The 26,676-nt window shown below is 32.9% G+C and overlaps 1 protein-coding gene across 1 annotated transcript in view; it reads right to left on the bottom strand.

Annotated features, from left to right (window-relative positions):
- The window catches only part of LOC126885033 (acetylcholinesterase-like), a 63,653-nt gene that overhangs the window by 19,204 nt on the left and 17,773 nt on the right, over nt 1-26,676 (bottom strand). Inside the window, exons 4-6 of the mRNA XM_050651450.1 lie at nt 19,904-20,100; nt 7,691-7,868; nt 921-1,084 (exon numbers count right to left, since the gene is read on the bottom strand). Coding sequence (XP_050507407.1) covers nt 921-1,084; nt 7,691-7,868; nt 19,904-20,100 — 539 coding nt within the window. The remainder of the gene's footprint in view (nt 1-920; nt 1,085-7,690; nt 7,869-19,903; nt 20,101-26,676) is intronic.

Below are 26,676 nucleotides of genomic sequence, written 5' to 3'. Positions count from 1 at the left end.
ATGTAGAATTAAATTGGGGTGAATTTTTGTTTGAGTGTTTTTGGTGTAAAGTTAAAATCTTCGGAGTTATAGAGCAATAATTGAAAAAAATACGATTTGTCGGTGCCATTTTGTTTATAAAAAAAGTAGCACACTATCTGTGGACTTTGCTTACCTATATTAATAATATATAGGATCTTATAATTCGATTAAAGCAATAAAATTGCTGGTAAATAACCTTTCTTTGTACTTTACTAATTAGACCAGCGTATTATAACTATTTTTTTTTCAAAATTTAAAGATTATGCAAAAAAAAGAAAAATTTATATTTTGTCGATAAAATATTAAATAAGCATCTCATCTTTATAATCTTTATAAGTTTGATCAATGTATCATGATTATTTTGGTTATTATTGCGATCGTAAATTGTTAATTAACAATTGAATTGTTGCTAAAATATTCGTTTAATTTTCACCGGCTTCTGGAATTACAATCTATATCAAGAAAGCTTTGATGTCACTAAGTTATTTAATTATTGATTAATAATTACTTACCTAAAACTTTATTTGAAAATTACAGTTTTTGTTAGGAAAACCCGCATTTTCCGAGGAAAATTTTTGTCGGATCAAATCGTGAAAAACATATCTCTATGCAGAATTTAATTACGGTGAATTTTTATTTGGGTGTTTTTGTTGTAAAGTTAAAATCTTCGGAGTTATAGAGCAATAATTGAAAAAAATACGATTTGTCGGCGCCATTTTGTTTATAAAAAAACTAGCACACTATCTGCGGACTTTGCATACCTATATTATTAATATATAGGATCTTATAATTCGATTCCAGCAACAAAATTGCTGGTAAATAACTTTTCCATGAATTTTGCTAATTAGCCCAGAGTATAAGTACACAGTTAAAACTATTAATATGGTGCGTTGACTTACCCTCATGAGTTTTTCTGTACTTAAAGAAACTGGATATATATCAAAATATGTATACTTAATACTTTCTGCTATAATAGTTTCTGTAATTGGAAGCAGGTTCATATCATTAGGAACAAGTTGTGCATGATATAAATCATATTTCGCTATCCATAGTCTAAAGAGTGCTGTAAAAATATAATATCAATTATAATTTTATATTTCTTGATCACAATGTCTAAATTTTTTATTAAAACTTTTGGTATATCCTATTTTTTGTATACAGGGTGAGGAAAATAAAGGGCCTATTAGAAATATCTCGAGAACTAAAGGCAACAGAATCATGAAAATTGGAATAAAGGGGTTTTGAAGGATGATCTATTAAGTGAAAATATTTTCATCTCTTTGCAACTTCCGGTTATACCGGAAGTTGCTTATAACTTCGTTTTTTTAAATGGGACACCCTGTATATTTTTACATTTTTGGATTCTCTTCGATGTCTTCTTCCTTAAAATATGAGGTTTTGTAATATTATACAGGGTATTTTAAAAGTTAATTACGTTTTTTTATTAATTTCGTAGCAAAATTAACACCCTGTAGAATTGTAGTAGTTTGACACCTAAAACTCTACTTACATTCAAATGATTTTTAATATACTCTACTATTATTAAGAATCATTAGTATAGCTAAATTTTTAATTTTAGTATACAGGGTTGGTAGAAACTCGGAATGAGTATTTTCTCAGTTTTCTTAAATAGAACACCCTGTATTTTAGTATTGTAATGAAATGATATTTTACGGTACTTTTTTATTTCTTAAGCATTCCCTATACCTAACTGCTTTAATTTGTGCTTAATTGTTAATCGCACCAACAATCTTAACTAAGTAGGTATTTCGATTGCTAAACCATTATTGGTAATTTTAAGGACCAGTCTGGATTAATATGTATTTATTTCTGAAAAATTATTTGGGATTGAGTATTTTCACGGCCAACCTAATAAAATTTTTCGTATTTTTTGTTGCAATTAATGTTTAGCTTGAATCACCAATAACTCACAAATTAAAGCAGTTAGGTATAGGGAATGCTTAAGAAATAAAAAAGTACTATAAAATATCATTTCACTAAAATACAAAAATACAGGGTGTTCCATTTAAGAAAACTCAGAAAATACTCATTCCGAGTTTAGACCAACCCTGTATACTAAAATTAAAAATTTAGCTGTACTAATAATTCTTAACAATAGTAGAGTATATTAAAAATCATTTGAACGTAAGTAGAGTTTTAGATGTCAAACTACTACAATTCTACAGGGTGTGAATATTGCTACGAAATTGATAAAAAAACGTAATTATCTTTTAAAACACCCTGTATAATATTACAAAACCTTATATTTTAAGAAAGAAGACATCGAAGAGAATCCAAAAATGTAAAAATATACAGGGTGTCCCATTTAAAAAAACGAAGTTATAAGCAACTTCCGGTATAACCGGAAGTTGCAAAGAGATGAAAATATTTTCATTTAATAGATCATCCTTCAAAACCCCTTTATTCCAATTTTCATGATTCTGTTGCCTTTAGTTCTGGAGATATTTCTAATAGGCCAGTTATCTGCCTCACCCTATATACATTACCTATTTGTCGTAAGATATACGAATCAAAAATTATTTAGATCAAAGTTAAATATACATGACCACCCATATTGATAGGGTGAAACAAATTTATCTTTTTTTTTAATGGAACACCCCATATATTTTTACAATTTTAGGCTCTTCTCGTTTTGCAATATAAGGTTTTGCATTGGTATACAATGTAGTTTAATAGATTAAATATGTATTTATTATTAATTTCCTGGCAATACAAGGTAACACTCTGTAGAAATGAAGAGATTTGACACCTAACAATCCATTTGTGTTCAAACAATTTTTACTATATTCTACTATTGTCCAAAATTATTTATACAGCGAAATATTTAATTCTGGTATACAGGATTGGTTGAAACTTGGAATGAGGATTTTCTGAGTTTTCTTAAATGAAACACCCTGCCGACCCTGCATTGTAATGAAAAAAATATTTTATGGTATTTTCTTATTTCTTACGCATTCTCTATAGCTAATTGTTTCGATTTGTGAGTTATTTGTGATTCCTTCTGGTCTATGTAAAGTGTTGTTTTTAGCTATGGTCACAATTGCGTTGGTAGCAGTGGCGGATAGACGGGAAGGAAAAATAGGAAAATTTCCCCCCACCAACTTCCAAAATTTTTTTTTCAGCTTTTTAGGATCAAAATTGACCACAGAAATTTTTTTTTAATTTTTCAGAAGTTTTTTAGGTTATGTAGGTAATTTTTGGCTAGCTGACAAATAATTATTTTTAGTGTATTTTTTCAATCCGACACCTGATAAGGAAGGGGAGAAAGAAAGTGTATTTTTTCCATTCTTTTCCATATTCCTCAAAATTCGAAAAAACCCATTTTTTTTTATTTTCGCCCCTCATATTTTTAGCGTTTACTAAGCGATCCTTTGCTTTGAAAAATCTGAAAAATTATGAACATACAATGTTATGCCAAAAACATACTGATTTTTTCAGATTTTTTAGATTAAAATTGAGGCCAGAAATAATTTTGTTAGTTATGTAAGTCATGTTTTTTTTGGCAAACTTCGAAACAATATTTACATTTTCGTGTATTTTTTTTCGTTCTTTTGAATGGCTGGATTAGATTTGCCATTTTCGCTCCTGAACTTCCTCACAATTAAAAAAAAACACTTTTTTGATGTTTCCCCTACCCCATATTTTTAGCACATAAACTGCATGTCAATAAATAACGAATTTTAATTTTTTGTTTGTTATTTCTAATGACAAGATCATCGTTGCCATTTTTAGATCAAAACTTGATTAAATAAAACAAACGCTCTGTTTTGATATTTTCTCCAACATTTTAAGCACATAATCTAATCTATACGTGACAAATTATTTTTGTCCCCCGCCCTCTTATTTGAGTGGTGATTATCATTTAAATAATAACATTTATTACATTAATACATATATTTAATTTCATATTGAACCTTTTTTTGCAATTTGTATTAATAATAACGAAATATAAAATTGCCAAATTACAAAATAGTAAAAAATGTTCTAACTTACATTACAATACTTGTTTTAGTCTTCGTCACTATCTTCGTTTACTACGGGGTAAGTATCTGATATGATAAACAAGTCTAAAAGCAATTTTTCTAGTCTAATAACTTTTTACTTATACCTAGCATTGTTAAGATAAAATAAATGATGGTGGCAATGTAAGAACAGGACTCTACACTCTACTGCTCTTAATCCGTTGGCACAGTCACAAGTAAGGGGTAAAATCAGGGCCGTAACTACCATTGGGGCGACCGGGGCAGTGCCCTGGGGCCCCCTACCAACGGGGGCCCGTGCATAGATTTTAACGAGGAAAATAAAAATATGTATTTTAAAAGCCGATCGCAACGAAATATTTTCAACTGACACAATTTTAAAAAGACCGCAACATAGTTTTAATTTTTCACTGGGGAAATTAGTCTTTTAGACTAAAATGCAATTGGAACAAAACAGGGCCCCTGAGGCCTGAGCTAAGCTGGGGCCACGAGACCTTAACATAAAAATTTAAATTATTACTTAAGAAATTAGTTATTTCGGCGTAATAACACCTAAAATGCCATTGGAAGAGGGGGGCCCGGGCTAAGCTGGGGCCCCCGAGACCTTTCGTAAATATATAGATTGTGACTGACGAAATTAGTTATTTTGGCGAAATAAAAACTAAAATGCAACCGGAATAGGGACTCCAGGTCCCAGCTACTTTGTCTTAATCAATTTACCCCAGACCACATCTTGGTACGTGAAAGGAACCACATATTGAAAAGAATGGTATACATAAGATAAAATGAGCACATTAGGATCAGTCCCACCAGTACACTGACCAGCTTCACTCAGTGTGCTTGGCTCACACTGCAGTAGCTTAAGGCACCTTAAGGTGTTTTTAAATCAAAGTGAACACGAACGAAGGAACGAATTCGTAAGTGTTAGCTTGGTTATTCGTTCAGTACAAAGTAAGACCATTTACATTGTAGCGAACGAATGCATTCGTTGATAATCCATCCGCAATGTCAGATACAGATGAAGCTGTAATCATTAGCGCTGCTAATTTTATAGTTATTGCAGGACATGCTGAAAAAAAAAAGAAAGGAGAGAGTCTGGTGTTCACATAGGAGAGAAAATGCGCTTTTAAGGGGTTAAATTATCAAACATTTTCCTGACCCCCCTTGCGCTGGGGGTAAATTTCCCAGACCTCCCGGTAGGGGGCCCCCAGATCACATTTGCCCCGGGGCCCCCAACATCGTAGTTACGGCCCTGGATCTCCGTGCCCAATTGAATTAGGTTGGTATTCGACATAACATTAATTTATAGGTCATACTATTTATGTGTCTTGGTCTAATCAAAACTTTAATGATAAACCTACTCCAAATTGATATTAGCATTGTCGTCAATCAGCTCAGCTAAGCAGCAAATGCCTCGAACTACCTGGTAGGTCCCTGAAAAAAATACTTTCAGATCCCTTTCATTCATCTCTGGAAAACTTCAGTTTCTTGAGCTGTTAGTTTTACTGTAGTAGTGGGCCACCTGGACTCCATCTCTGCCTCAACTTTTAATGCTAAATTATTTTCATGCCATCTTAGCATATGAGCCATCTTTTGGTATAAGTTTATTGACCAATTGCTGGTGGAGGAGCTTTTATTATTTACTAGGGATGCCATGAATTGCCTCTATGGCTCATCTCTCAGTTTTGTGACGAAGCAAGATTTATTTGCTTCAATCGCACTTAGATTATACCTTTTTCCTTTAAGGCAGGCATAAGAACCTTGAATCCTTGACTTTCTAGGTATGGTATCAGATCCCTAAAACCTCTATCCACGACGTAAATATCAAAACCTACCTTCATGATTATCATGATAGTTCTTATACCAACTTGATTATCCATTACTTTTCTCATAATAATTGCGTCGTTTTCCGTGACTAAAAAAGTACCAGGGAGATCTGCCATGAATCCGTCAGTAGTACAAATACTGAACGATTTTAACAGAGGACACTTGTTTATGACTTAAAATCAAAGCAAGTTCATTCTCTAAATTGAAAAGCTTTTTTTTTTACAAACTGACGTGGGGTTGCTTATTAAATCATCCATTTAATAAATCGCATTTTATACTAAAATCATAATAAAGATGCACTGCAAATAAACAAATGGAAATAAACAAAAACCAAACTGGAAATAAACAAAAGACACTTGAATGTTACAAGGAGCACTCCCTAATCATGATTTACAATGTATAAACATTTTAAGTAATGATTTGGATTGGTAAAATGTATTTACATTGTAAATCATAATTTGAGAGTGTTCCTCGTAACATTCAACGTTTCTTGGTTTGGTTATTTCTAGTGCATCTTCATTGTGATTTTAGTACACAAGCATTGGATATATATTATGTCCATTTAAATTACGAACGGAATTATCAAATAATCTTATTTTATCTGTTTTCGAATTAAAAAATGAAATAAAAGTTTCAGATTTTGTGCATAGTCAAACTCATTTGAAAAATATGTTTTACCAAAATATTTTGGAATAAAAACGTATAAACTCGACTAAACAAGTAAAAAGGGTCACGTATAAACTAGATTATATGCTTAAAATATGAGAGATAATGTCAAAAAATAGCGTTTGTTGTATTTTGAGCCTGTTTTAGTATGAAAATGGCAAACCTGATCATGTTATTAGAATTATTAGAAATAACAAACAGGATACTAGAAATCGTTATTTATTGACCTGCAATTAATTATTGACATGCAGTTTATGTGCTAAAAATATGGGGAAGGGGAGACATCAAATAAGTGTTTTTTTTTTTTCGAATTGTGAGGAAGTTCCGGAGAGAAAATGACAAATCTAACCCTGCCATTCAAAAGAACAAAAAAAAATACACGAAAATATAATTATTTCGAAGTTTGCCAAAAATGACTTTCATAACTAACAAAAAAAATCTTTTGAAAAATTCAAAAAAATTTTCTGGCCTTAATTTTAATCTAAAAAATCTGAAAAAATCAGTATGTTTTTGGGCATAACAATGTATGTTTGTAATTTTAATTTTTTAAAGGAAAGGATCGCTCAGTAAACGCTAAAAATATGATGGGGAGGGGGGGGGAGGACACACCAAAAAAATGGGTTTTTTTTTCAAATTTTGATGAATTTCCGGCAAGAAAATGGAAAATCGGTCATAGCCATTCAAAAGAATGGAAAAAATACACTAAAAATAATTATTTCGCAGCTAGCCAAAAATTACCTACATAACCTAAAAATTTTTTGAAAAATTTAAAAAAATTTTTCCTGAACTCCATTTTAATCCAAAAAATCTAAAAAAAATCAGTGTGTTCTTTGGCATAACAGTATACATTCACAATTTTTTTTTATATTTCTAAAGCAACGGATCGTTCAAAAAAATTTTTTGAAAAAGGCGTTTTTTTCAAAAAAAAAACACCTTTTTTACGATAAAGGACACCTGGGTCCACATAGGGAGCTAAAAATTTGGTTAGTGGGGTTTTTAAATACGAGTATGTACTTTCGATTGCCAAATCCCAAGTAAGAATCCAGCTGAGTGCAGATTTTACCACCTTATCCCGCTATAGCCTTTCTCATTTCGTTTTCTGACTCGTCTAATATACATGTGGATTTCTTTGTATTAAAAAAATGTATTGTAAATGTAAAAATAATTGTAATTACCTTCTAATTCATCGAAATATCCTTCCAATGAATTATATCCTGCTAAAATGGGCACATGGTGAAATTTCCCTTCTGTTAGTAGTCCGTAAGAATATTCAGTTATTACAGCACCGTCGTGATCTGGTTCCATTACCGGGGCAAAAACCAAACCTTCCAATGGATTACGTAAGATCGTCAGCTGAAAGAAAACAAATAATATGCTATAATATACATAATAATATGTTACACTTTAAGATTCCGCGGGAGCTAGATGTGCTTTCCGTAGTTTTCCGGGTTTGACTCCGCGATGAATAATTTTGGCTTTTAGAAAAACCATTATTTTGACGGCAAGGTCTCACTTGTAACAGGTACGAAAGTCATTAACGTTTTCGAATCCCTAGTATTATTTTTGCTCCACCCTGTATACTAAGTCCGTTAATCATGTGTTGTATTTCGGAGTATTATGTAATTCGTTTTCTCACTATGTTGGATTAATTTTACGTTCTCAGGATTTTTAGCGTGAATATCATATCTGTTTTCGTCTGAGGGACCTTGTTGGGTCTAATTTATCTTATACCGAGAAAGAGTATGTGTGTGTTCGGCTAAGTATCAAAAGGATTTAATGACCTTTTGAGACAAGAGTCTGGAAATTGTTTATGTTAGAGCTGGAATGTCGACATAAATAACGTCTATAGTATTGATAAAATTCTCAAGCGTCTGAATTCTCAAAATTAGCCGTTAGAATAGAGTCAGCAGTTTTGGTGAGAGCGAGAGGTCTGTTTACGTAAATGAGCGATTTTTCATTGGTTAGTAAGAAGAATTATAGCTTCAGTAGGATGTTCTTATTATCATTCTCTCGCTATCTTATTGGCAGAAAAAATGTTTGGTTTATTCTTATTCGATAAAGTATCTGATGGTTGCCGAAGTGGGAGGTGAATTATTTTTTTGAGAGAAGGAACCTGGGCTTGAAGGATAACTAAAAGAGTTAGTTAAATTTTGTATAAGAGCTATCGATAAGTCGATGCGGTTGTCGGCAAAATTAGTAGTGAAGTTCCAGTTTAAGTTTGTGCAATTTTATTGCATAAGTTCTTGTGTTTGGTTAGAGTTTGTTCCAGTATGGCTTAAGCAATCTGCAGGCCACTGCGTTCAGCTGTTTTTAAGCGAACGCGATATTTTCATACCCCTATTGGTACCATCTTTCTTGAAATGCAAACAGAAGTAGAAGTTTTCTTTTAAAGCATGAAGATGATTTTATTTTTGTATAATTTTGATCCCGTTTAATGAACTAGAAAACAATTTTTAATCATTATCAATATTTAATCATTTTTAATATTTTTGTTAGAGTAGTGCTAATTTGTTTTTGAGAATGCTGAATGCATACAATGCTGAATTTTTCTATGAACTATGGTTTCATCAATTATGTACTGTTGCTGTTGCTGTCTCTATTAATATTGTGGAGTGACTTTAGTGAAGTGAAATCACGCCTTGGACTTAACAACCACAAAGAAGAATCAGGACAATGATTGTACAAGGTATTATTTTTTGTTATGTAAAACTTTTCTTTCATTTTTTTTTGTTTGGTAATCTCGATCTCGATTTGTAACACCGTGAGATCACAGATTCATAAATTCATTTTTTGTTTTAATAAATAGTGTTTGATTTGCAAAATACAAATTTATTATTTCTCTTTGCCTTCTCTCTTGTATCGTAAGAACAATAAAGAATTGGCTGAGTATAGAGTAGATAAGGTAAGTTACATTATAAGTATTTTATATATTGTGTATATTCTGTGTGACTGTTTTTTTTTGTTTAATTTTTTTGATTTAGATATCTTTCCTTTTAAGTTTATATTTTGTATAATTTTTAGTTCCCTTATCCCTTAAAAATCCGCCCCACATCTCTTCCGATTCTGAGCTACTGAGGCCATGTTCTTCATTGCGTAACATCCCCTTTTTATGACATATCAACATCGCGTCAAATTCTATTCCCCTTTCTATTACATAAGTAGTCCTGTCGCCAGGGGGGGTACAACGGCCTCGTTAATTCAGATGGACTTACTCAAGTTTTTTTTATGTATTTTGACCCGTAGAACACGAATTTTTTGGGTAACAGTTGATCCGGATGTCGATAAGATTGTTATAGACCAAGAACTTGAGGAATCAAATAACAGCGATTTTTGGCAAAACAAAACAATATTTTGTATTTTTTGGGCCATTTTAAAAAAAAAATATTTCTACAAGTTTTTTCGTAGGATGCACAGTTTTCGAGATAAACGCGGTTGAACTTTAAAAAAATCGAAAAATTGCAATTTTTGAACCCGAATAACTTTTGATTAAAAAATAAAATAGCAAGTCTGCTTACCGCATTTGAAAGTTTAAGTCAAATTATATCGGTTTTGATTATTTGCATTGGTAAAAATTTATTTTTTTATTGTTTAACAAAGCTATAAACACGTAGGGTTTCCCGTGCTTTTACATGCGTTTTAACGCATGTAACGTAGAAATAGTCTTGATTGCACTAGTACCTATTCTACCTACTCGTTCGATTTTAAATGAGAAATCATAGAAACATCACTCACGCACTAGTTGTTTGTAGCTTTGTTTAACAGTAACACAATAAATTTTTAGCAATGCAAATAATCAAAACCGACATAATTTGACTTGAACTTTCAAAGGCGCTAAGCAGAATTGCTGTTTTACTTTTTAATCAAAAGTTATTCGGGTTTAAAAATTGCAGTTTTTCGATTTTTTGAAAGTTCAACCGCGTTTATCTCGAAAACTGTGCATCCTACTAAAAAACTTGTAGAAATATTTTTTGCTTAAAATGACCCAAAAAATACAAAATATTGTTTTGTTTTGCCAAAAATCGCTGTTATTTGATTCCTCAAGTTCTTGGTCTATAACAATCTTATCGACATCCGGATCAACTGTTACCCAAAAAATTCGTGTTCTACGGGTCAAAATACATAAAAAAAACTTGGGTAAGTCCATCTGAATTAACGAGGCCGTTGTACCCCCCCTGGCGACAGGACTAAAGTGTCGCCCACCGTGTTTGGAGCATTACACATTTGCCATTGTCAAGTTAGATAGTTCCGCCTCTCGCTCGAACTAAACTGAATATTTATTCGCGATACGGTTACTTATACAGAGAGAGTCTGTAACTTGGAATAAATTCAATATCTCAAATACTAATGGATTTTTTGAAAAATGCTCAGACCCGTCGATTAGTATTTCAAATTATCCTTTTTGACATACAATAATAATGTATACAGGGTGTCCCAATTTAGAGATATGACGTCATCGTTGATTTTCTTAAATGGCAACACTGTCATTTTAATAGCTATTTTGATAGTGTGTGTAAAGTTATACATAACTGCAAAATTTCAAATTTTTATTCCCTACCATTTACAAGATAATAAAATATAACAAAGGTATGAAAAACAAGTAATCAATTAATTGAATTTAATTATTTCAATTAAGCAAATGCTCATAATGTTGTCCATTGACTATTTGACAATATCCTAAACGCGATCGAAATTCGTTTTGAATATTGCTAATGATTTGGGGTGAAATTAATCTGCACTCATTTCTTATTCGCGCTTTTAGATCCTCAACATCTGTTGGCTTGGTCTTAAAAACTTTGCTTTTCAAGTACGCCCATAAAAAAAGTCCAACGGATTGAGATCTGGGGATCTTGGTGGCCATTCAATTGGTCCCCTTCTACCTATCCATCTGCCTGGAAATACGGCATCGAGATATTCACGAACCGGTCTTGCGAAATGGGGAGGCGCACCATCTTGCTGAAACCAGATGTCTCTATTTGGAACATTAGCGTGTACAGGGTTAGGAAACAAATTAACCAATTGCGGTATTAATTCTTCTTGCAAGAATTCTAAATATCGTGCTCCATTGAGAGTTTCAGCAAAAAATATTGGTCCTATAATTTGATTTCCTACGATCCCTGCCCACACATTCACTTTTTCTGGTCGCTGCGTATGGCCTTCCCTCATCCAGCGTGGGTTCTCATCCGCCCAATATCGACAATTTTGTCGATTTACCTCACCATTTAACATAAACGTACATTCATCAGAAAATATAATGTTTTCTACTAGAATGTTGTTCGTGTCTAGTTGATTAATCATATGTTCACTAAACAGCAGTCTTCTCTCAGGATCATCTTCCAGTAATTCCTGCAGGATTTTAAGTTTGTAAGGATGCAATTTATGTGCTTTAAGAATTCGTGCTACTGACGACTGGCTAATTTCAAGATCATTAGATATCTGCCTGGTAGAGGTATTAGGATTTTCTTGAACAGATAGTAGTACATTCATTTTGATATCTTCACTAAGAGCAGTTTGTCGAGGAGTACTGGTTTTTCTTACATGCCCGTTTTCCCTAAATTGTCTTTCTATTTTACTTACAGTACTTTGCGATATCGGTGGCAGATCGGGATATTTTTCTCTAAACAGATGCGTAACTTCCATTCGTGTTCTTGCTCTATCTCCATATCCAAGCATTTGTAAAATTTCAGTCTTGTGCTTTTCAGTTAAATAAATCATATTTAACAATTTCTCCAAACGAACTGACTTGCTAATAATCGATATTTTTAAACGTCAAAATATTTGACAACTTGCTAAAAACCATACCAACACAACCTTTTTGTTTAATAATATCTAGATTGCTGGATTTTTCTTAAAATGATTATGAATACAAGTTTTTAATTTAAAATAAATTCAATAGTTCAAATACATAGGTACAGCGAGTCCCAATTTTAAGGACATTTTAAGATATTGTCAAATAGTCAATGGGCAACATTATGAGCATTTGCTTAATTGAAATAATTAAAGTCAATTATTTGATTACTTGTTTTTCATAACTTTGTTATTCTTTATTATCTTGTAAATGGTAGCGAATAAAAATTTGAAATTTTGCAGTTATGTATAGCTTTTCACACGCTATCAAAATAGCTATCAAAATGACAGTGTTGCCATTTAAGAAAATCAACGATGACATCATATCTCTAAATTGGGACACCCTGTATACATTATTATTGTATGTCAAAAAGGACAATTTAAAATACTAATCGCGAGTTTGAGCATTTTTCACAAAAACAATTAGTATTTGGATTATTGAATTTATTCCAAATTACAGACATAACTTTGTTATTCTTTATTATCTTTTAAATTGTAGGGAATAAAAATTTGAAATTTTGAAGTTATGTATAGCTTCTCACACGCTATCAAAATAGCTATCAAAATGACAGTGTTGCCATTTAAGAAAATCGACGATGACGTCATATCTCTAAATTGGGACACCCTGTATACGTTATTATTGAATGTCAAAAAGGACAATTTGAAATACTAATCGACGGGTCTGAGCATTTTCCCAAAAAACAATTAGTATTTGAGATATTGAATTTATTCCACTTTACAGACTCTCTCTGTATAGTCGATTGTGGCTCGGCTCGATCGGTTCCTGGCTTTTGTTATTGGCCTTGCATAGGTTGGAGGGGCAGAAGGGGTAGGTAATATGCGTCGATGTCGCTGCCTGCTTTATTTTGGCTTTTTTCTTCAGTACCGTTTTTCATGTTGTAAGACGCCTTTGAGTATCGTCTCTTTGGTTTAGACTGTTAGGATTTTTTTCTTTTTCTATCGATTCTCTGATTTCACGTTTTCTTTTGATTTCTATGTTAGTTAGCACCGTCGTTTGGTTCAGGTTTATTGTATGTCCTGTATTTGCGACATGTTGTGCAAGGGATGACGTTGTTTCTCTCCTTTCGGTACCATTTCGGTGTTGTTCTCGTCTAACATGGATTCTTCGATTGGTCTGCCCGATGTACGACTTTTCACAATCCCTAAATGCAATCTTATATACTCCTTAATTTTCTAACGATATTTTGTTTCTGCTGTTGGTAAATTAGTTGAGATTTTTCTGCCCGTGTTAAATATCGTTTCTATTTTGTGTTTTCTCAGCAAGTCTCCTTATTTTCTCTGTTGTACCCTTCACATGTATATGGTAATGGTTTTACCAATCGGTTTTTCGTCTTCTGTTGGGTCCTTAATTCTTCTTCGAATATTTTGAGCTTTTCCGATGGTGTATGTTGAGAAGCCGTTTTTTCTTAACGCTGTTTTCACATTATGCATTTCTTCATTTTGATGTTCTTGGTCTGTCAGTCTTTTGAATCTTGTTATCAAAGTTTTGACGATTGAATGTAATTGTGAAGGATGGTAACGTGAAGCAGCAGTTACTTATCTTTCGGTATGTGTCGGTTTCCGATACACTGTGTGGCCTATGTGTCCGTCTTGTTTCTTTATTATTAACACATCTGAGAATAATATTTGATCATTTTCTTCCAGTTCCACAGTAAACTGAATTTTATGGTGGATATTGTTGATGTGTTCTGAAAATACCTTTAGTTTTTCTTCTCCGTGGGTCCAGATGATAAAAGTTTCATCCACGTATCTAAGCCAAAGTTTGGGGTTTGTATTCAGCTTTTTATTGCCACCTGTTCTATTTCTTTCATAAATAAGTTCGCTATTACTGGTGATAGTAAGGAACACATCGGTGCTCCTTCAACTTGTTTATATCTTTGTTTCTTATAGATAAAATATGTATTATTTAAGCAGAGTTTGGTTAGGCTTAGAGTATCCTGTGGTATTGGATACTTTTTGCTTATGATGTCCTCTATATGAACATTCCTGAAGAGTGAGACCACATCGAAGCTGACTAGCAAATGTCCCGGCTCAAGAGTCACATCTTTTATACGCTCGATGAAGTGGCTAGCGTTCTTGACGTGAATCTGCTTCCTATACGTATATGGTTGTAGCTGTTCAGCCAGAAATTTTACCAGTGGTTTTAGATGAGATCCGATGTAGCTAACAATTTTGGCTGCAGTGGTAATCCTGCCTTATGTACCTTGGTTAGGCCGTAAATTTTTGAGCATCTTGACGACTTCTCTCTATGTACGAGATGGAACTGTTGTTCTTTCTTGATGTCTGAGACTTTGATTATGACTTTTGTTATTTTATCTAGATATGTTGTCGGGTGCGACGAGATGCTTTGATATACTGTATCATTTAAGATGTTGTTAATGTTTGTTTCGTAGTCTTGAATATTAATCACTACCGTAGAGTTGCCTTTGTCAGCTGCAAGAAAACAATTTCTTTTTTCCTAAAACACTGATTTCTTTGAGCCATCTTTCTTAAAAGTTAACATATCATATTAACTTAAACATACCGGTTCACATATTATAAAGAAACGATTTTTTTAAACACAACTCAATAATTTCTTACAGATAATTTCTTCAATACTAAGAAATGCTTTAATAGTCCAGAGAAGTAAGGTTTTTGTCGGGACACTTGAGCAGCCAGGTTGCAAATGGATTTTTTGGGTATTATATACCTAATACATTATAAATACAAAAATGACCGTCACAGTTCGGACGAGAAACTTAGTTATTAACAAATAAGGGTCAAAAATGTCAAAACCACATGCCAGAATAATAGTTATATCTTTAAAGTATTGAACAAAAATATTAAAAAGTCGTTTTTATCACTCCGAAAAAAGTTTAGTAAAATCGTTGATTGAGGTATGGTAAAATAGAGTCTTTTTGGCTTCTAAACAATTTGAATAACTTTGTTAATACTGACTATAGAGTAAATCTACTTTAGGATTTCAAAAGCTGGTATTTTTATACGAATTTTCAGAAAAAAAACTTTTTGCCTAGGTTAATTAGGTTCAAAAGTTAGCCACTTTTATTAATTAAATCGCAGTTACAGTCGAAAAAATGAAAGAATACCCATGAACGAACATATAAAACACGCTGTATTTTCCTGTCACCGTGTCACACAAAAAATTGGCAAGCGCAAGTACATGTAATAATAATTATTACATGTACTTGCGCTGGGCAATTTTCTTTGTGACACGGTGACAGGAAAATACAGCGTGTTTTATATGTTCCTTCATGGGTATTCTTTCATTTCTCCGACTGTACTTCTATATACATCAAATTCTCCTGTAACAGTGTTAGTTACCATACTACTCCGAAACGGCTTGGCCGATTTTTATAAAATTTTACAAGTTTATTCTGTAAGACGTTGAAGAGGTTTTAATCTATTTCTTATACCCATAAGTTATAAGGGGGGTTGCCCCCCTGACATTTTTTTTCTATTTTTTTGGACAAAATTATCTACCTTAATTTTATATGATGTAGAATTAAAAAATACATACAACCCTTAATTTTCATTCTTATATCACCAACCCCTATTTGTTAATAGCCATCTATATATTTACATCTATAAAATTCTCCTGTTACAGTGTTAGTTTCCATACTCCTCCGAGACCGCTTGACCGATTTTTATGAAATTATATATGTATATTAGGTAGGTCTTAGAATCGGCCGTAATCTATTTTTCATATCCCTGAGTGATAAGGGGAGTTCCCCCTAACATTTTGTAATGTTAGGTGGGGTTGTGTGTACATAACGTCATCTATAAGACTACGAGTACATACAAATTAAAACAATTATGATCAAAATCCATCAACAAGTTCCAGCGATATTAATCGCAGCATAATATGTTTGCAGAATCAGTTTCATTTTTTGAGAGCACGTATTTTAATAGTTCCCCTCCACCGACCACGAATTAATTCCATTCGGACGCCATTTTTAAAGCTTTATTATCCACTCTGTTGAGGTTCAAAGTTTGCTCAAACTTTTACACATAACTTGTATATCTTCAACTTCAAAATGGCTCTCGTTAGGTTGCTTAATTGTTATAAGCAAAGTAGCCGTCAATTAAACAAAAAAAAGTGGCTAACTTTGACCGTAATTAACCTAGGCAAAAAATTTTTCTTTGAAAATTCGTATAAAAATACCAGTTTTTCAAATTCCATTGTAGTTTTAGCCTACAGTCAATATTAATAAAATTATTCAAATTTTTCTAAGCCAAAAATGACTCTATTTTAGTAAAATGTTCTCTGAGTGATAAAAATTACTTTTTAATGATTTTTTAAACGCGTTTAAAATATGACAATTCTTCTTTCATGTTGTTTTCACAGAATTGCTGTATCTTTATTATTTTCTGAACAATAACATTGCGAAAAAAAAGCTCTTTGGGATAAACAAATTGAATAAAATTTAAACTAATTGACGCATCGTCTTAAAATTTTTTGTGCATTGTATGGACTGTTTGACTCAACTTTTCATGCAACATGAAAGTCCTAAATTTATTTTCGCAAAAGTTATAGCAAATTTTTTATTTTAGAAATTTTAGTTTTATTTTGCAATATCCGAAGCAACAAATAATCGGACCAAAATTCAAAAACGCTATTTTAAACCTTGGCTCATCTACTAAAAGAAAAATATTATAAATAAGACATTTAATTATCCTATTTTTACCTGTAGCGATTTAAACGAAAAAACTCTCACTTTTGACCCTTATTTGTTAATTACTAAATTTCTCGTCCAAACTGTGACGGGCATTTTTGTATTTATAATGTATTAGGTAGATAGTACCCAAAAAACCCATTTGCAACCTGGCTGCTCAAGTGTCCCGAACATGGTATATTTTTGCCTTATTTCCCTGGTGTATAATAGTTACCTTAAAGTTTTTGTTTCTTAAATTGAAAACTACAAATATTTTGCAGTGTAAGAAATATAATATTAGGTTAATCCATATTTATATTTGTGAACAAGAAATTTTCTTGCAATCAAATAAATATTTTAAACCATAAGAAATAATTCTTCGGAAATACCCTCGGTAGTAAATGTGGCTATAAAATAAAAACTTTATCATTAAGCCGAAATGTTACTTGCAAAGAGATTTTCTTCCACAAAAGAATTGCGCAGATTAACTATTTATGATTTAATCGCCAGTGTTTGTCAAGATGGCGTGATATTAGTTCATGCGTTCATATAGATGAATTTTTGATTTGTTATTGTTGTTTAAAAATTAACGGATATTTTGAAGGTACGTACATATAGGTATTAAATAAAAGTAAATTGAGTAATTTAAGATGGAATAATAATGTTGTTGCGTATCCGAACGGTTATAAAAGAAACGTAATAGCAAATTTATATGCCTTTTAGGTATAATGATGGACAACTCTGAAAGAAAGGAGCTTATTATTCTAACTGGGAAATAAGCCACAATTTAAAACTGGGACAGAATATAAGATATAATATGTAGCTTCAGAACAATATTAAGAAAGGAGCTATTAACCAACTGCGGGGCCTTCCAGAAATGGTAGAAAATTATACACGTAAGTACCTTTTTAAAAATGTGTATACTTATGTATTAACTATAATAGGTTTCTTGAATATATCGTCTTCTATAAAAAATTTACAATACAACGCTATATCAAACATGTCGGGTGCAACGCTGAGGATGTTTTCTGTTCATTTATTTGTGATAAAGAAATCAGTTAGCCTAAAAGAAATATTTTAATAGTTAAGAAATTTTATTGCCGAAAACTGTGAATTAGCTAATATGTATTAAATGACAGATGTAAACTAATAATACTTTCCCGTAATAAAATTTCTTAATGATTAGGTATGCTGTCTCTTTTAGATTATAAAAATAAAGAAAATTACATATTATGTCGGCTTAAATGTTTTACACTGGTTGTATTTTCCCTCTTGTTTTAGCTAAACAATGTTTATTGTGTGACTTAATATTATACAAATAAATAATTAATGTTTCATTAACAAGAAGAAAAAAAAGACAAAGATGTGTAGGTTAAATAATGCCATGTTTGAACTAAATATGATTGATTATTATTAGTATTAATAGTTCTTATGTGGGGCCGTGTATGTTTTTTTGTATTTCTTAAATTTGTCAAAATAAATATCTATATCTTTATAAAGGAAATCTTTATTAAAACAAGTTTACTCTTTCTACATAACGATTTTGTTTTGGTAAATTGCTGATATACAAAGTGCTATTAACAAAAGAAGGAAAAATTGAGGAAGTTGGATTTGCCTCTCCATCCTTTTATTGTTGTGTGGAAGCCAGTGATTTAAGAGTGGAGAAAATATTTGTATGTAATAATAACGTTTTATATCTTGTTTTTATTAATAAATAATGATTCTTAACACAATGATTTATTTCGCCGTATGTAATATCACACTATTTTCAAGAAATATTAACTTACTTCTAAATATGTAGGTATACAGTATACGATTATATCTGCGAAATATATTTCTTAACATTAAATATATTAATTATTAATAGTAAGATAATAATATTCACGAGGAAATACTTATTTTCTTTTTTTTTTCTTTTTTTCCCTCTTTTATCACATTTTAACTATTACATCAAGTTTATTTTCATTCTAACAGATTATTTACCACAGTGGGAGCGACTGTTTTTATTGTTCGTAATTTAACAAACTTTACAATAAATTTCACAAAACTAACAGGGAAATTTTAACTTCCTGTGGAACTGTCATTTCCGTCATGTCATCATTTAGAATTTCCGCTATCAGAGCCAATTGCTACCATAAAGTAATGATGTGAACAAGTCAAATTCGAGCTCAATGGTACCTAGAGCATGAAACATTGGATATTTTAAACATCCATGTTTAAATTCACATCTTATTCCTATGTTCCTATGACGGTTAGCATGTTAGATTCAAGTGAGTATAACCTATAACTTTTAAGATCGTAGTCAAAATTTTAAATACTTTGCATTATTTTATCAGGTTATACACATTTTAGGCAAACACTGATGATGATCGGTCAACCGATTGAAAACTAGTTATGTTGTGATGTAGCCCTGTATAGGGATTTTAACAAATATACCTTATATAAAGGATTTTATGTTTTTTTATGATAATATTCCTTACTAAGAAATATTATTGCTCAGAAAGAATAGTTTTGTAATGTCAAGAAAATATATTCTTATGACTAATAAAATCAATTAACATCAAGTGTAATTTCATTCTGATAAATGGGTTTGAAGTTTGCCAGAAAGTGATAGTTCAATCATGTTTAAGATATATTTCTTTGGCTATAGTAAAATGTATTTGAAATATTTTAGAAAATTATATATTACATACAAAGATATATTTCTTAGGAAATATGCCAAGTCGATATTTCTTAAATATAAATAAAGTTTCTTTATGTCAAGAATTTTTTTCTTTCGGTGTGGACGCACGATGATATCATTGTTGTTCTTCAAATTATGTAAGGCTTCTTTCTCTTCACGTGTTAAATTAATAATAATAATAAACTTACCTGCTGATTTACAGAATTCACTGCATCTTGCAATTTTGTGACATCGACTTTTCTTAATTCTCTTAGAATAGCTGAAGATGTTAAAGCAAATATGTTTAACTGTATCGCCACTTGCCTAGTGGCCTCTGGAAGACCTTTTGCCAACGACCAAGGGCTTAAACTAGATCCAGAGTTAAGAATTGCTTTACTAAACAGGCCTATAAAGAAAAATATACATATAAATGAAAAGTGCGACAGCTTGGGAGAATTCTATCAGTCACATGAACATGTAATTACTAACGCTTGGTTTAAACTACCACCAAGAAGATTATATACCTGGAAGTCCCTACAGGATAGAGTACATAACATTGTCCGCAACCAAATTGACCTTAGTCTTGTCAATAAAAGGTTCCGAAAATCTTTCAAACGCGTTAAAACTTTTCCCAGTAATGACATTGATTCCTACCATAATCCAGTAGTAGTGCAGATAAAAGTGTGATTAACAATAATCTGTAAACGACCACAAAGGAAAACTATTAGACATATAAAGACATCACAACAACTCAAAGATGAAAAAAAGGAAACAGAAGAGCAACTGAACAACAAACAAACAAATTACCAACAAAGAAGACAGAATTCAAGATATAAAATAGAACTGGGAGAAAATCAGAATCGCTCTTGCAACGACAACTGAAGCCATAAAATATAATAAACCAGCATTTCTGCGTCTGATTGACTTAAAAAAAGCATTTGGCAGAGTAAGAAACAAATACGTAACCTATATTTTATATAAGAGATAAGTTAACACAGATATCACATTATAATCTATTTAATCTATTTAAAATTACCAACACAACAGAATAGAAGTCAGAAGGAGAACTTACAGAACCTATAGACATAGGCAACGGAATAAGAGAGGAGAGTAGTGTAACGATATGATGCCGCGGCAAGCGATGAGCTGATCTACCAGAGACGACCGGAGGAGTGTCCGTGTTGGCGCATTCCTTCTTCATAGCACCGCTGGGGGAAACCGAAGGAGAGGGCATCGAGAGCATATTTAAGACGAGCCAGGAGAATGAGAAAATCAGTTGTTGCTAGCGTGTTGAACTAGCAATAGCTCGATTGGCAGAGATGCACCGTATGTGAGGTGGAACTTTGCCTAGGTGGACGCCACAGTAGTGACGTGGAGTCTTGCCATGACCGTTATCGCAGTGGGCGATAGTAGCGAGGAACGAGTGACTGCATGCCGCGGTTCAGCCGTACCGCATTGAAGTGAAATGTGGTATCTCCGGATCAGAATATATGGCTATGTTGATTTAACGTAGCGAGGTTGTTATTGTATAATATATTGTATTATTTATCGTATCATTTTAATATTACTATTATGTTCGGATGACAGTAATGAGTATAATAATATTGTTTTTCCTTTGCAGAAGTTAAAATTATATTTTACTTTATTTATTTTAACTGTATATAATTATCTTAAATATATTTACTTTATTTCTAAGCTGTTTTTTACTGAGTCTGTCGTCCTGAAAGAGCTGCCCGTTACAAAATGGCGCCCGAGCAGAAAAAAAGCTACGCAGTTTGTAACTACTCGTTACAAATTGGCACCCGAGCAATAATTAGACACCATACAAGTAAACGTCACAAATTGACAACAGGCAAAGACACAGACTCAGTAACAGATCCACGTCGTATGGAACCCGTTCAAAGATGATTAAGCTTCTTTGTTTTCAGATTTTTAAGGAACCGAAAATAAACCGAACCGAGAATGATCTGAAAATAAACGTCGCCGATGCAACGTGCAGGAAGGATGCGACCATTCGCTGTAGAAAAGCCTTGGCACACTGTCCCAATGGAGTTGAGGGGATCACGCCCAAGATCTACAGAAGGAAGCACCTTCTAGCCAGTCATCCGAGACCAATTTACGAATCTCCGAAAAAGACGACACTGTTGATGGAACCACGACGGGTAAGAAAATACCTTCTACCGTCGAAGATGATGCCAGCAAGAAGAATGTGACCATCTGCTGTCTGCTGTAGAAAAACCTTGGCAAACTGTCCCAGTTAATTTGAGGGGACCACGAACAAGATCTACAGAAGGAAACATCTTCTTGACAATCATCCCGGACAAGTTTTCGAAAAGAAAACGGACAGAAAGTATATGCCTTAAGAGTAAACCGTCGCAGATGCAGCCAGCAGGAAGAATGTGCCCATTTGCTGTAGAAAAGCCTTGGCACACTGTCCCAATGAATTTGAGGGGACCACGCCCAAGATCTACAGAGGAAAGTATCTTCTTGACAGCCATCCAGGACCAGTTTACGAAGTAAGGAAGAACCAACCAAGACCACACCGATGATAAGTCCAAGCTGTGTAGCATACACGGCACAAAAAAATGTATGCTACATTTTTTTTGTTTTCCAAAGAGAAGGGGGTGTAACGATATGATGCCACGGCAAGCGATGAGCTGATCTACCAGAGACGACCGGAGGAGTGTCCGTGTTGGCGCATTCCTTCTTCATAGCACGGCTAGGGGAAGCCGAAGGAGAGGGATCGAGAGCGTATTTAAGACGAGCCAGGGCCTCGATGAGAGCTGAGAGATTGAGAGCTTGGTTTAATTGCACTTCTGCTGATCTCTTTAGTGCAGCGGTATCGAAAGTGCGAATTCCCGTGATGGTTGCCAACCTTCTTAGAGGAGATGGCACATGAAGAAGAAGAAGAGCTTCGATTTTTGACCCTTTGCTTCGTTATCGAACGTATTCGCTTCGTATCTGTTTAGTATACGAAACGAATACGTTCGATAACGAAGCGAATGGTCAAAAATCGAGGCCCAGGAGAATGAGAAAATCAGTTGTTGCTAGCGTGTTGAACTAGCAACAGCTCGATTGGCAGAGATGCACCGTATGTGAGGTGGAACTATGCCTAGGTGGACGCCACAATAGTGACGTGGAGTCTTGCCATGACCTTTATCGCAGTGGGCAGTAGTAGCGAGGAACGAGTGACTGCATGTCGCCGTTCAGCCGTGCTGCATTGAAGTAAAATGCGGTATCTCCGAATCGGAATATATGGCTATGTTGATTTAGCTAGCGAGGTTGTTATTGTACATTGTATTATTTATCGTATCATTTTAATAGTACTATTATGTTCGGATGACAGTAATGAGTATAATAATATTGTTTTTCCTTTGCAGGAGATAAAATTATATGTTACTTTATTTATGTTAACTGTATATAATTATCTTAAATATATTTACAGTAGAACCCCGCAAATCCGAACCCCGCTTATCCGAACGTTTGGCAAATCCGAACCAACAGAAAGTGAAAACTAAATAAATAAAAAATTCAAGACAAAAACTTAAAAACATGTCTATTATACAGAGTAAAGCCAGAAAATTGAACACTGTAGGATTAATAGGACTCTGACTTATAGTCTGTCTGTAGTGCTTATAAAGGTTAAACATAAAGTTAAGTCGGTTCTCTTGTATACAACTTGAGTCCAAAAATATTGCCCATACTCTTACGAGAACGTTTGCAGCCCTAAGGCTCATTCTTAAAGAAGTCTGTCACTTTCTTCTGATGCATGGAAGTGTAGCGACTTGACGTAGCGATGTTGAACCATTACCTACGCATAAACACTACATCGACTGGTAACGCAGCAGTGTTCTCCTCCACGTAAAGTAGAGTCACATCCAGAGCTTTAGTGGCATCTTCAAAGTATCCTAGGAAGTATCCGAAAAAATATCCGGATACTTGTATCCGAATACATATTTAAATGAAAGTATTCGTACTTTTTTAAAAAGTATCCGGATACATTTTGAGTATCCGTATCCAGTATCCGGATACTTTTTTTCAGTATCCGACCCAACTCTGCAGGAATCCACAAAAAAAATCAGAAAATTTGTCATTCTTTATAAAATTAAATCATCAGTGAGAAAAATGACATTTTTTATTATGTACAACCTGTCTGATGTTTGGAGTGAGTTTGGTGCAACTGATTCTCATTGGGGAGTGGAGATATTTATCTGTTAGCTGAGATCTGTACCGATTTTTAATAAAGTTCATTCTTGATAAAGCTGCTTCGCATACGTAAGTTGATTCAAACATAATATACAATTTCATGGCCAAACATTTTCAAAATTGCCAAACGCTATATTCTGAATTTAATGAAGGTCCGCACAAAAGTAGCGCACGGTCCGGATGCGGACCGCGGTCCGCTAATTAATGACCCCTGTCACTAGAGTATAATAGACCAGCATTTTTATGTCTGATATACTTGAAGAAAGCATTTACCAGAGTAAGACTCAAAGGTGGAATCCATCGTCTGTATAATAGAGAAGTCCCCATAGATATAACAAAGCTATTGAAAACATCTGCCAAGAAAACAAAATGGAAGTCAGAATAGGTGGACAACATAAAGAACCTATAGACATAGGCAGCGGAATAAGACAGGGAGACTCATTAAGTCCTATGCTTTTTCAATTTAATCATGGATGAACTCATCAAAACCGTCAACAAAGGAAAAGGATACAGAATAGGAAACAAAGAAGTAAAAATACTTTGTTACGCAGACGACGCAAGACTGATAACCCCAAGAAAACTAAAACAATAACAATCAATAATCGCTATATGGCGAAACCGACATGTTAACACTGAGACGAAGTCAAGAATAAAATTTATAAAGCCAGTGTAAAGGCAAAAAAATGCATAGTGTCATACACAGATACAAGAAACGATATCAGAAACGATACAAGAATTTGAGTCAGACACAGATTCTTGTACAAGAACTGCGCCAATTTCTGCGCAAAGAGCAAAAACGTAAAACCTGCTGGTAAAACATCTAAAATGTCATAATTACTTACTCATAATGGCGGCTGAAATGAAAATGGGATGATGTATTGATGAATTTATTTGTGTTTTTGTAGGTATTATTTATAAATCTTATATTGATACTTAATATACCGTTTGGTATGGACTACTGTTCTACTAATAACCATATATTTAGCTCCTAGTAAAGTTCAAACTATAAATTTGGGTTTCATGGTGCATAATTTTTTACAAAATACAATAGCTCCTAATTTGGATCAAACTGAAGATAATTCTAATGCAAATATTTTAGCACAAATATATCAAAACAAAATAAAAACACAAATAATCAACCTCAAACAGTCAACGTAAAATTCTGGTTAACATTAAAATGTTAATTAAAAGTTTATAAATTTTATAAAATCCTTAAAATCAGCTGTAGATGTAGATGCAGTACTACCATAACGTGACACGGGGTGACAAACAAAATATCGACCAATCACGTGCCGAATTTTATACAATTTTCGATACAAGAACTTGCATAGTGTCATACAGGGCACAAATGTACGTACAAGAAATGATACAAGAAAATGTATACAAGAAACGATATCAGAAATGATACAAGAAAATGCATAGTGTCATAGAGCCTTCACTCATAATGGCGGCTGAAATGAAAATGGGATCATGTATTGATGAATTTATTTGTGTTTTTGTAGGTATTATTTATAAATCCTTTATTGATACTTAATATACCGTTTGGTAATATGGACTACTGTTAAGTATGTCTACTGTTAAGTATGGACTACTATACTAATAACCATATATTTAGCTCCTAGTAAAGTTCAAACTATAAATTTAGGTTTCATGGTGTATAATTTTTTAATAGACGAAAATACAATAGTTCCTAATTTGGATCAAACTGAAGATAATTCTAATGAAAATATTTTAGCACAAATATCAAAACAAAATAGAAACACAAATAATCAACCTCAAACAGTCAACCTAAAATTCTGGTTAACATTAAAAATTAAAATGTTAATTAAAAGTTTATAAATTTTATAAAATCCTTAAAATCAGCTGTAGATGCAGTACTACCATAACGTGACACAGGGTGACAAACAAAATTTCGACCAATCACGTGCCGAATTTCATACAATTTTCGATACAAGAACTTGCATAGTGTCATACAGGGCAAAAATGTACGTACAAGAAATGATACAAGAAAATGTATACAAGAAACGATATCAGACACGATATTAGAAATGATACAAGAAAATGCATAGTGTCATACAGCCTTAAGACCAATAATGATATATCCATCAGAAACAAGACCCGATACAGCCACAACACAAGACTACTGGAAACGGCAGAGATGAGAAGAATTACAGGAAATACGGTGAGAGATCGAAAAAGGAGTGAAGACATTAGAAGAAAATGTAACGTACAGTGTATAAACGAATGGACAATAAATGTACAATAAAAGATGGAGTAACAACCTTGCTTAGAGGTATCAATCCGAAAATGAATAATACGCCAGAGAAATATGACAAAAATATACCATGTTCGGGTCGCTTAAGCAGCCAGGCTGCAAATGGGTTTTTTGGGCACTATATACCTAATACTATACATTATAAATACAAAAATGCCCATCACAGTTCTGAAGAGAATTTTAGTTATATTAATAAGGATCAAAAATGGCACTTTTTTCGTTTAAATCGCTACAGGTAAAAATAGGGTAATGAAATATCTTACATATAATATTATTCTTTTAGTAGAAGCGCCAAGGTTTAAAATGGCAGTTTTTGAATGTTGGTCCGATCATTTGTTGCTTCGGAAATTGCAAAATAAGACTAAAATTTTGAAAATTAAAAAAATTGCTATAACTTTTGCGAAAATGACCTTAAGACTTTCATATTACATGAAAAGTTGAGTCAAAAAGTCCATATAATGCACAAAATTTTTTAGGACAATTCGTCTATTAGTTTAAATT

Source organism: Diabrotica virgifera, chromosome 5, assembly GCF_917563875.1.
Source record: "Diabrotica virgifera virgifera chromosome 5, PGI_DIABVI_V3a".
In the NCBI taxonomy this organism is placed as follows: domain Eukaryota; kingdom Metazoa; phylum Arthropoda; class Insecta; order Coleoptera; family Chrysomelidae; genus Diabrotica; species Diabrotica virgifera.
This window is presented reverse-complemented; position numbering and strand designations above follow the sequence as displayed.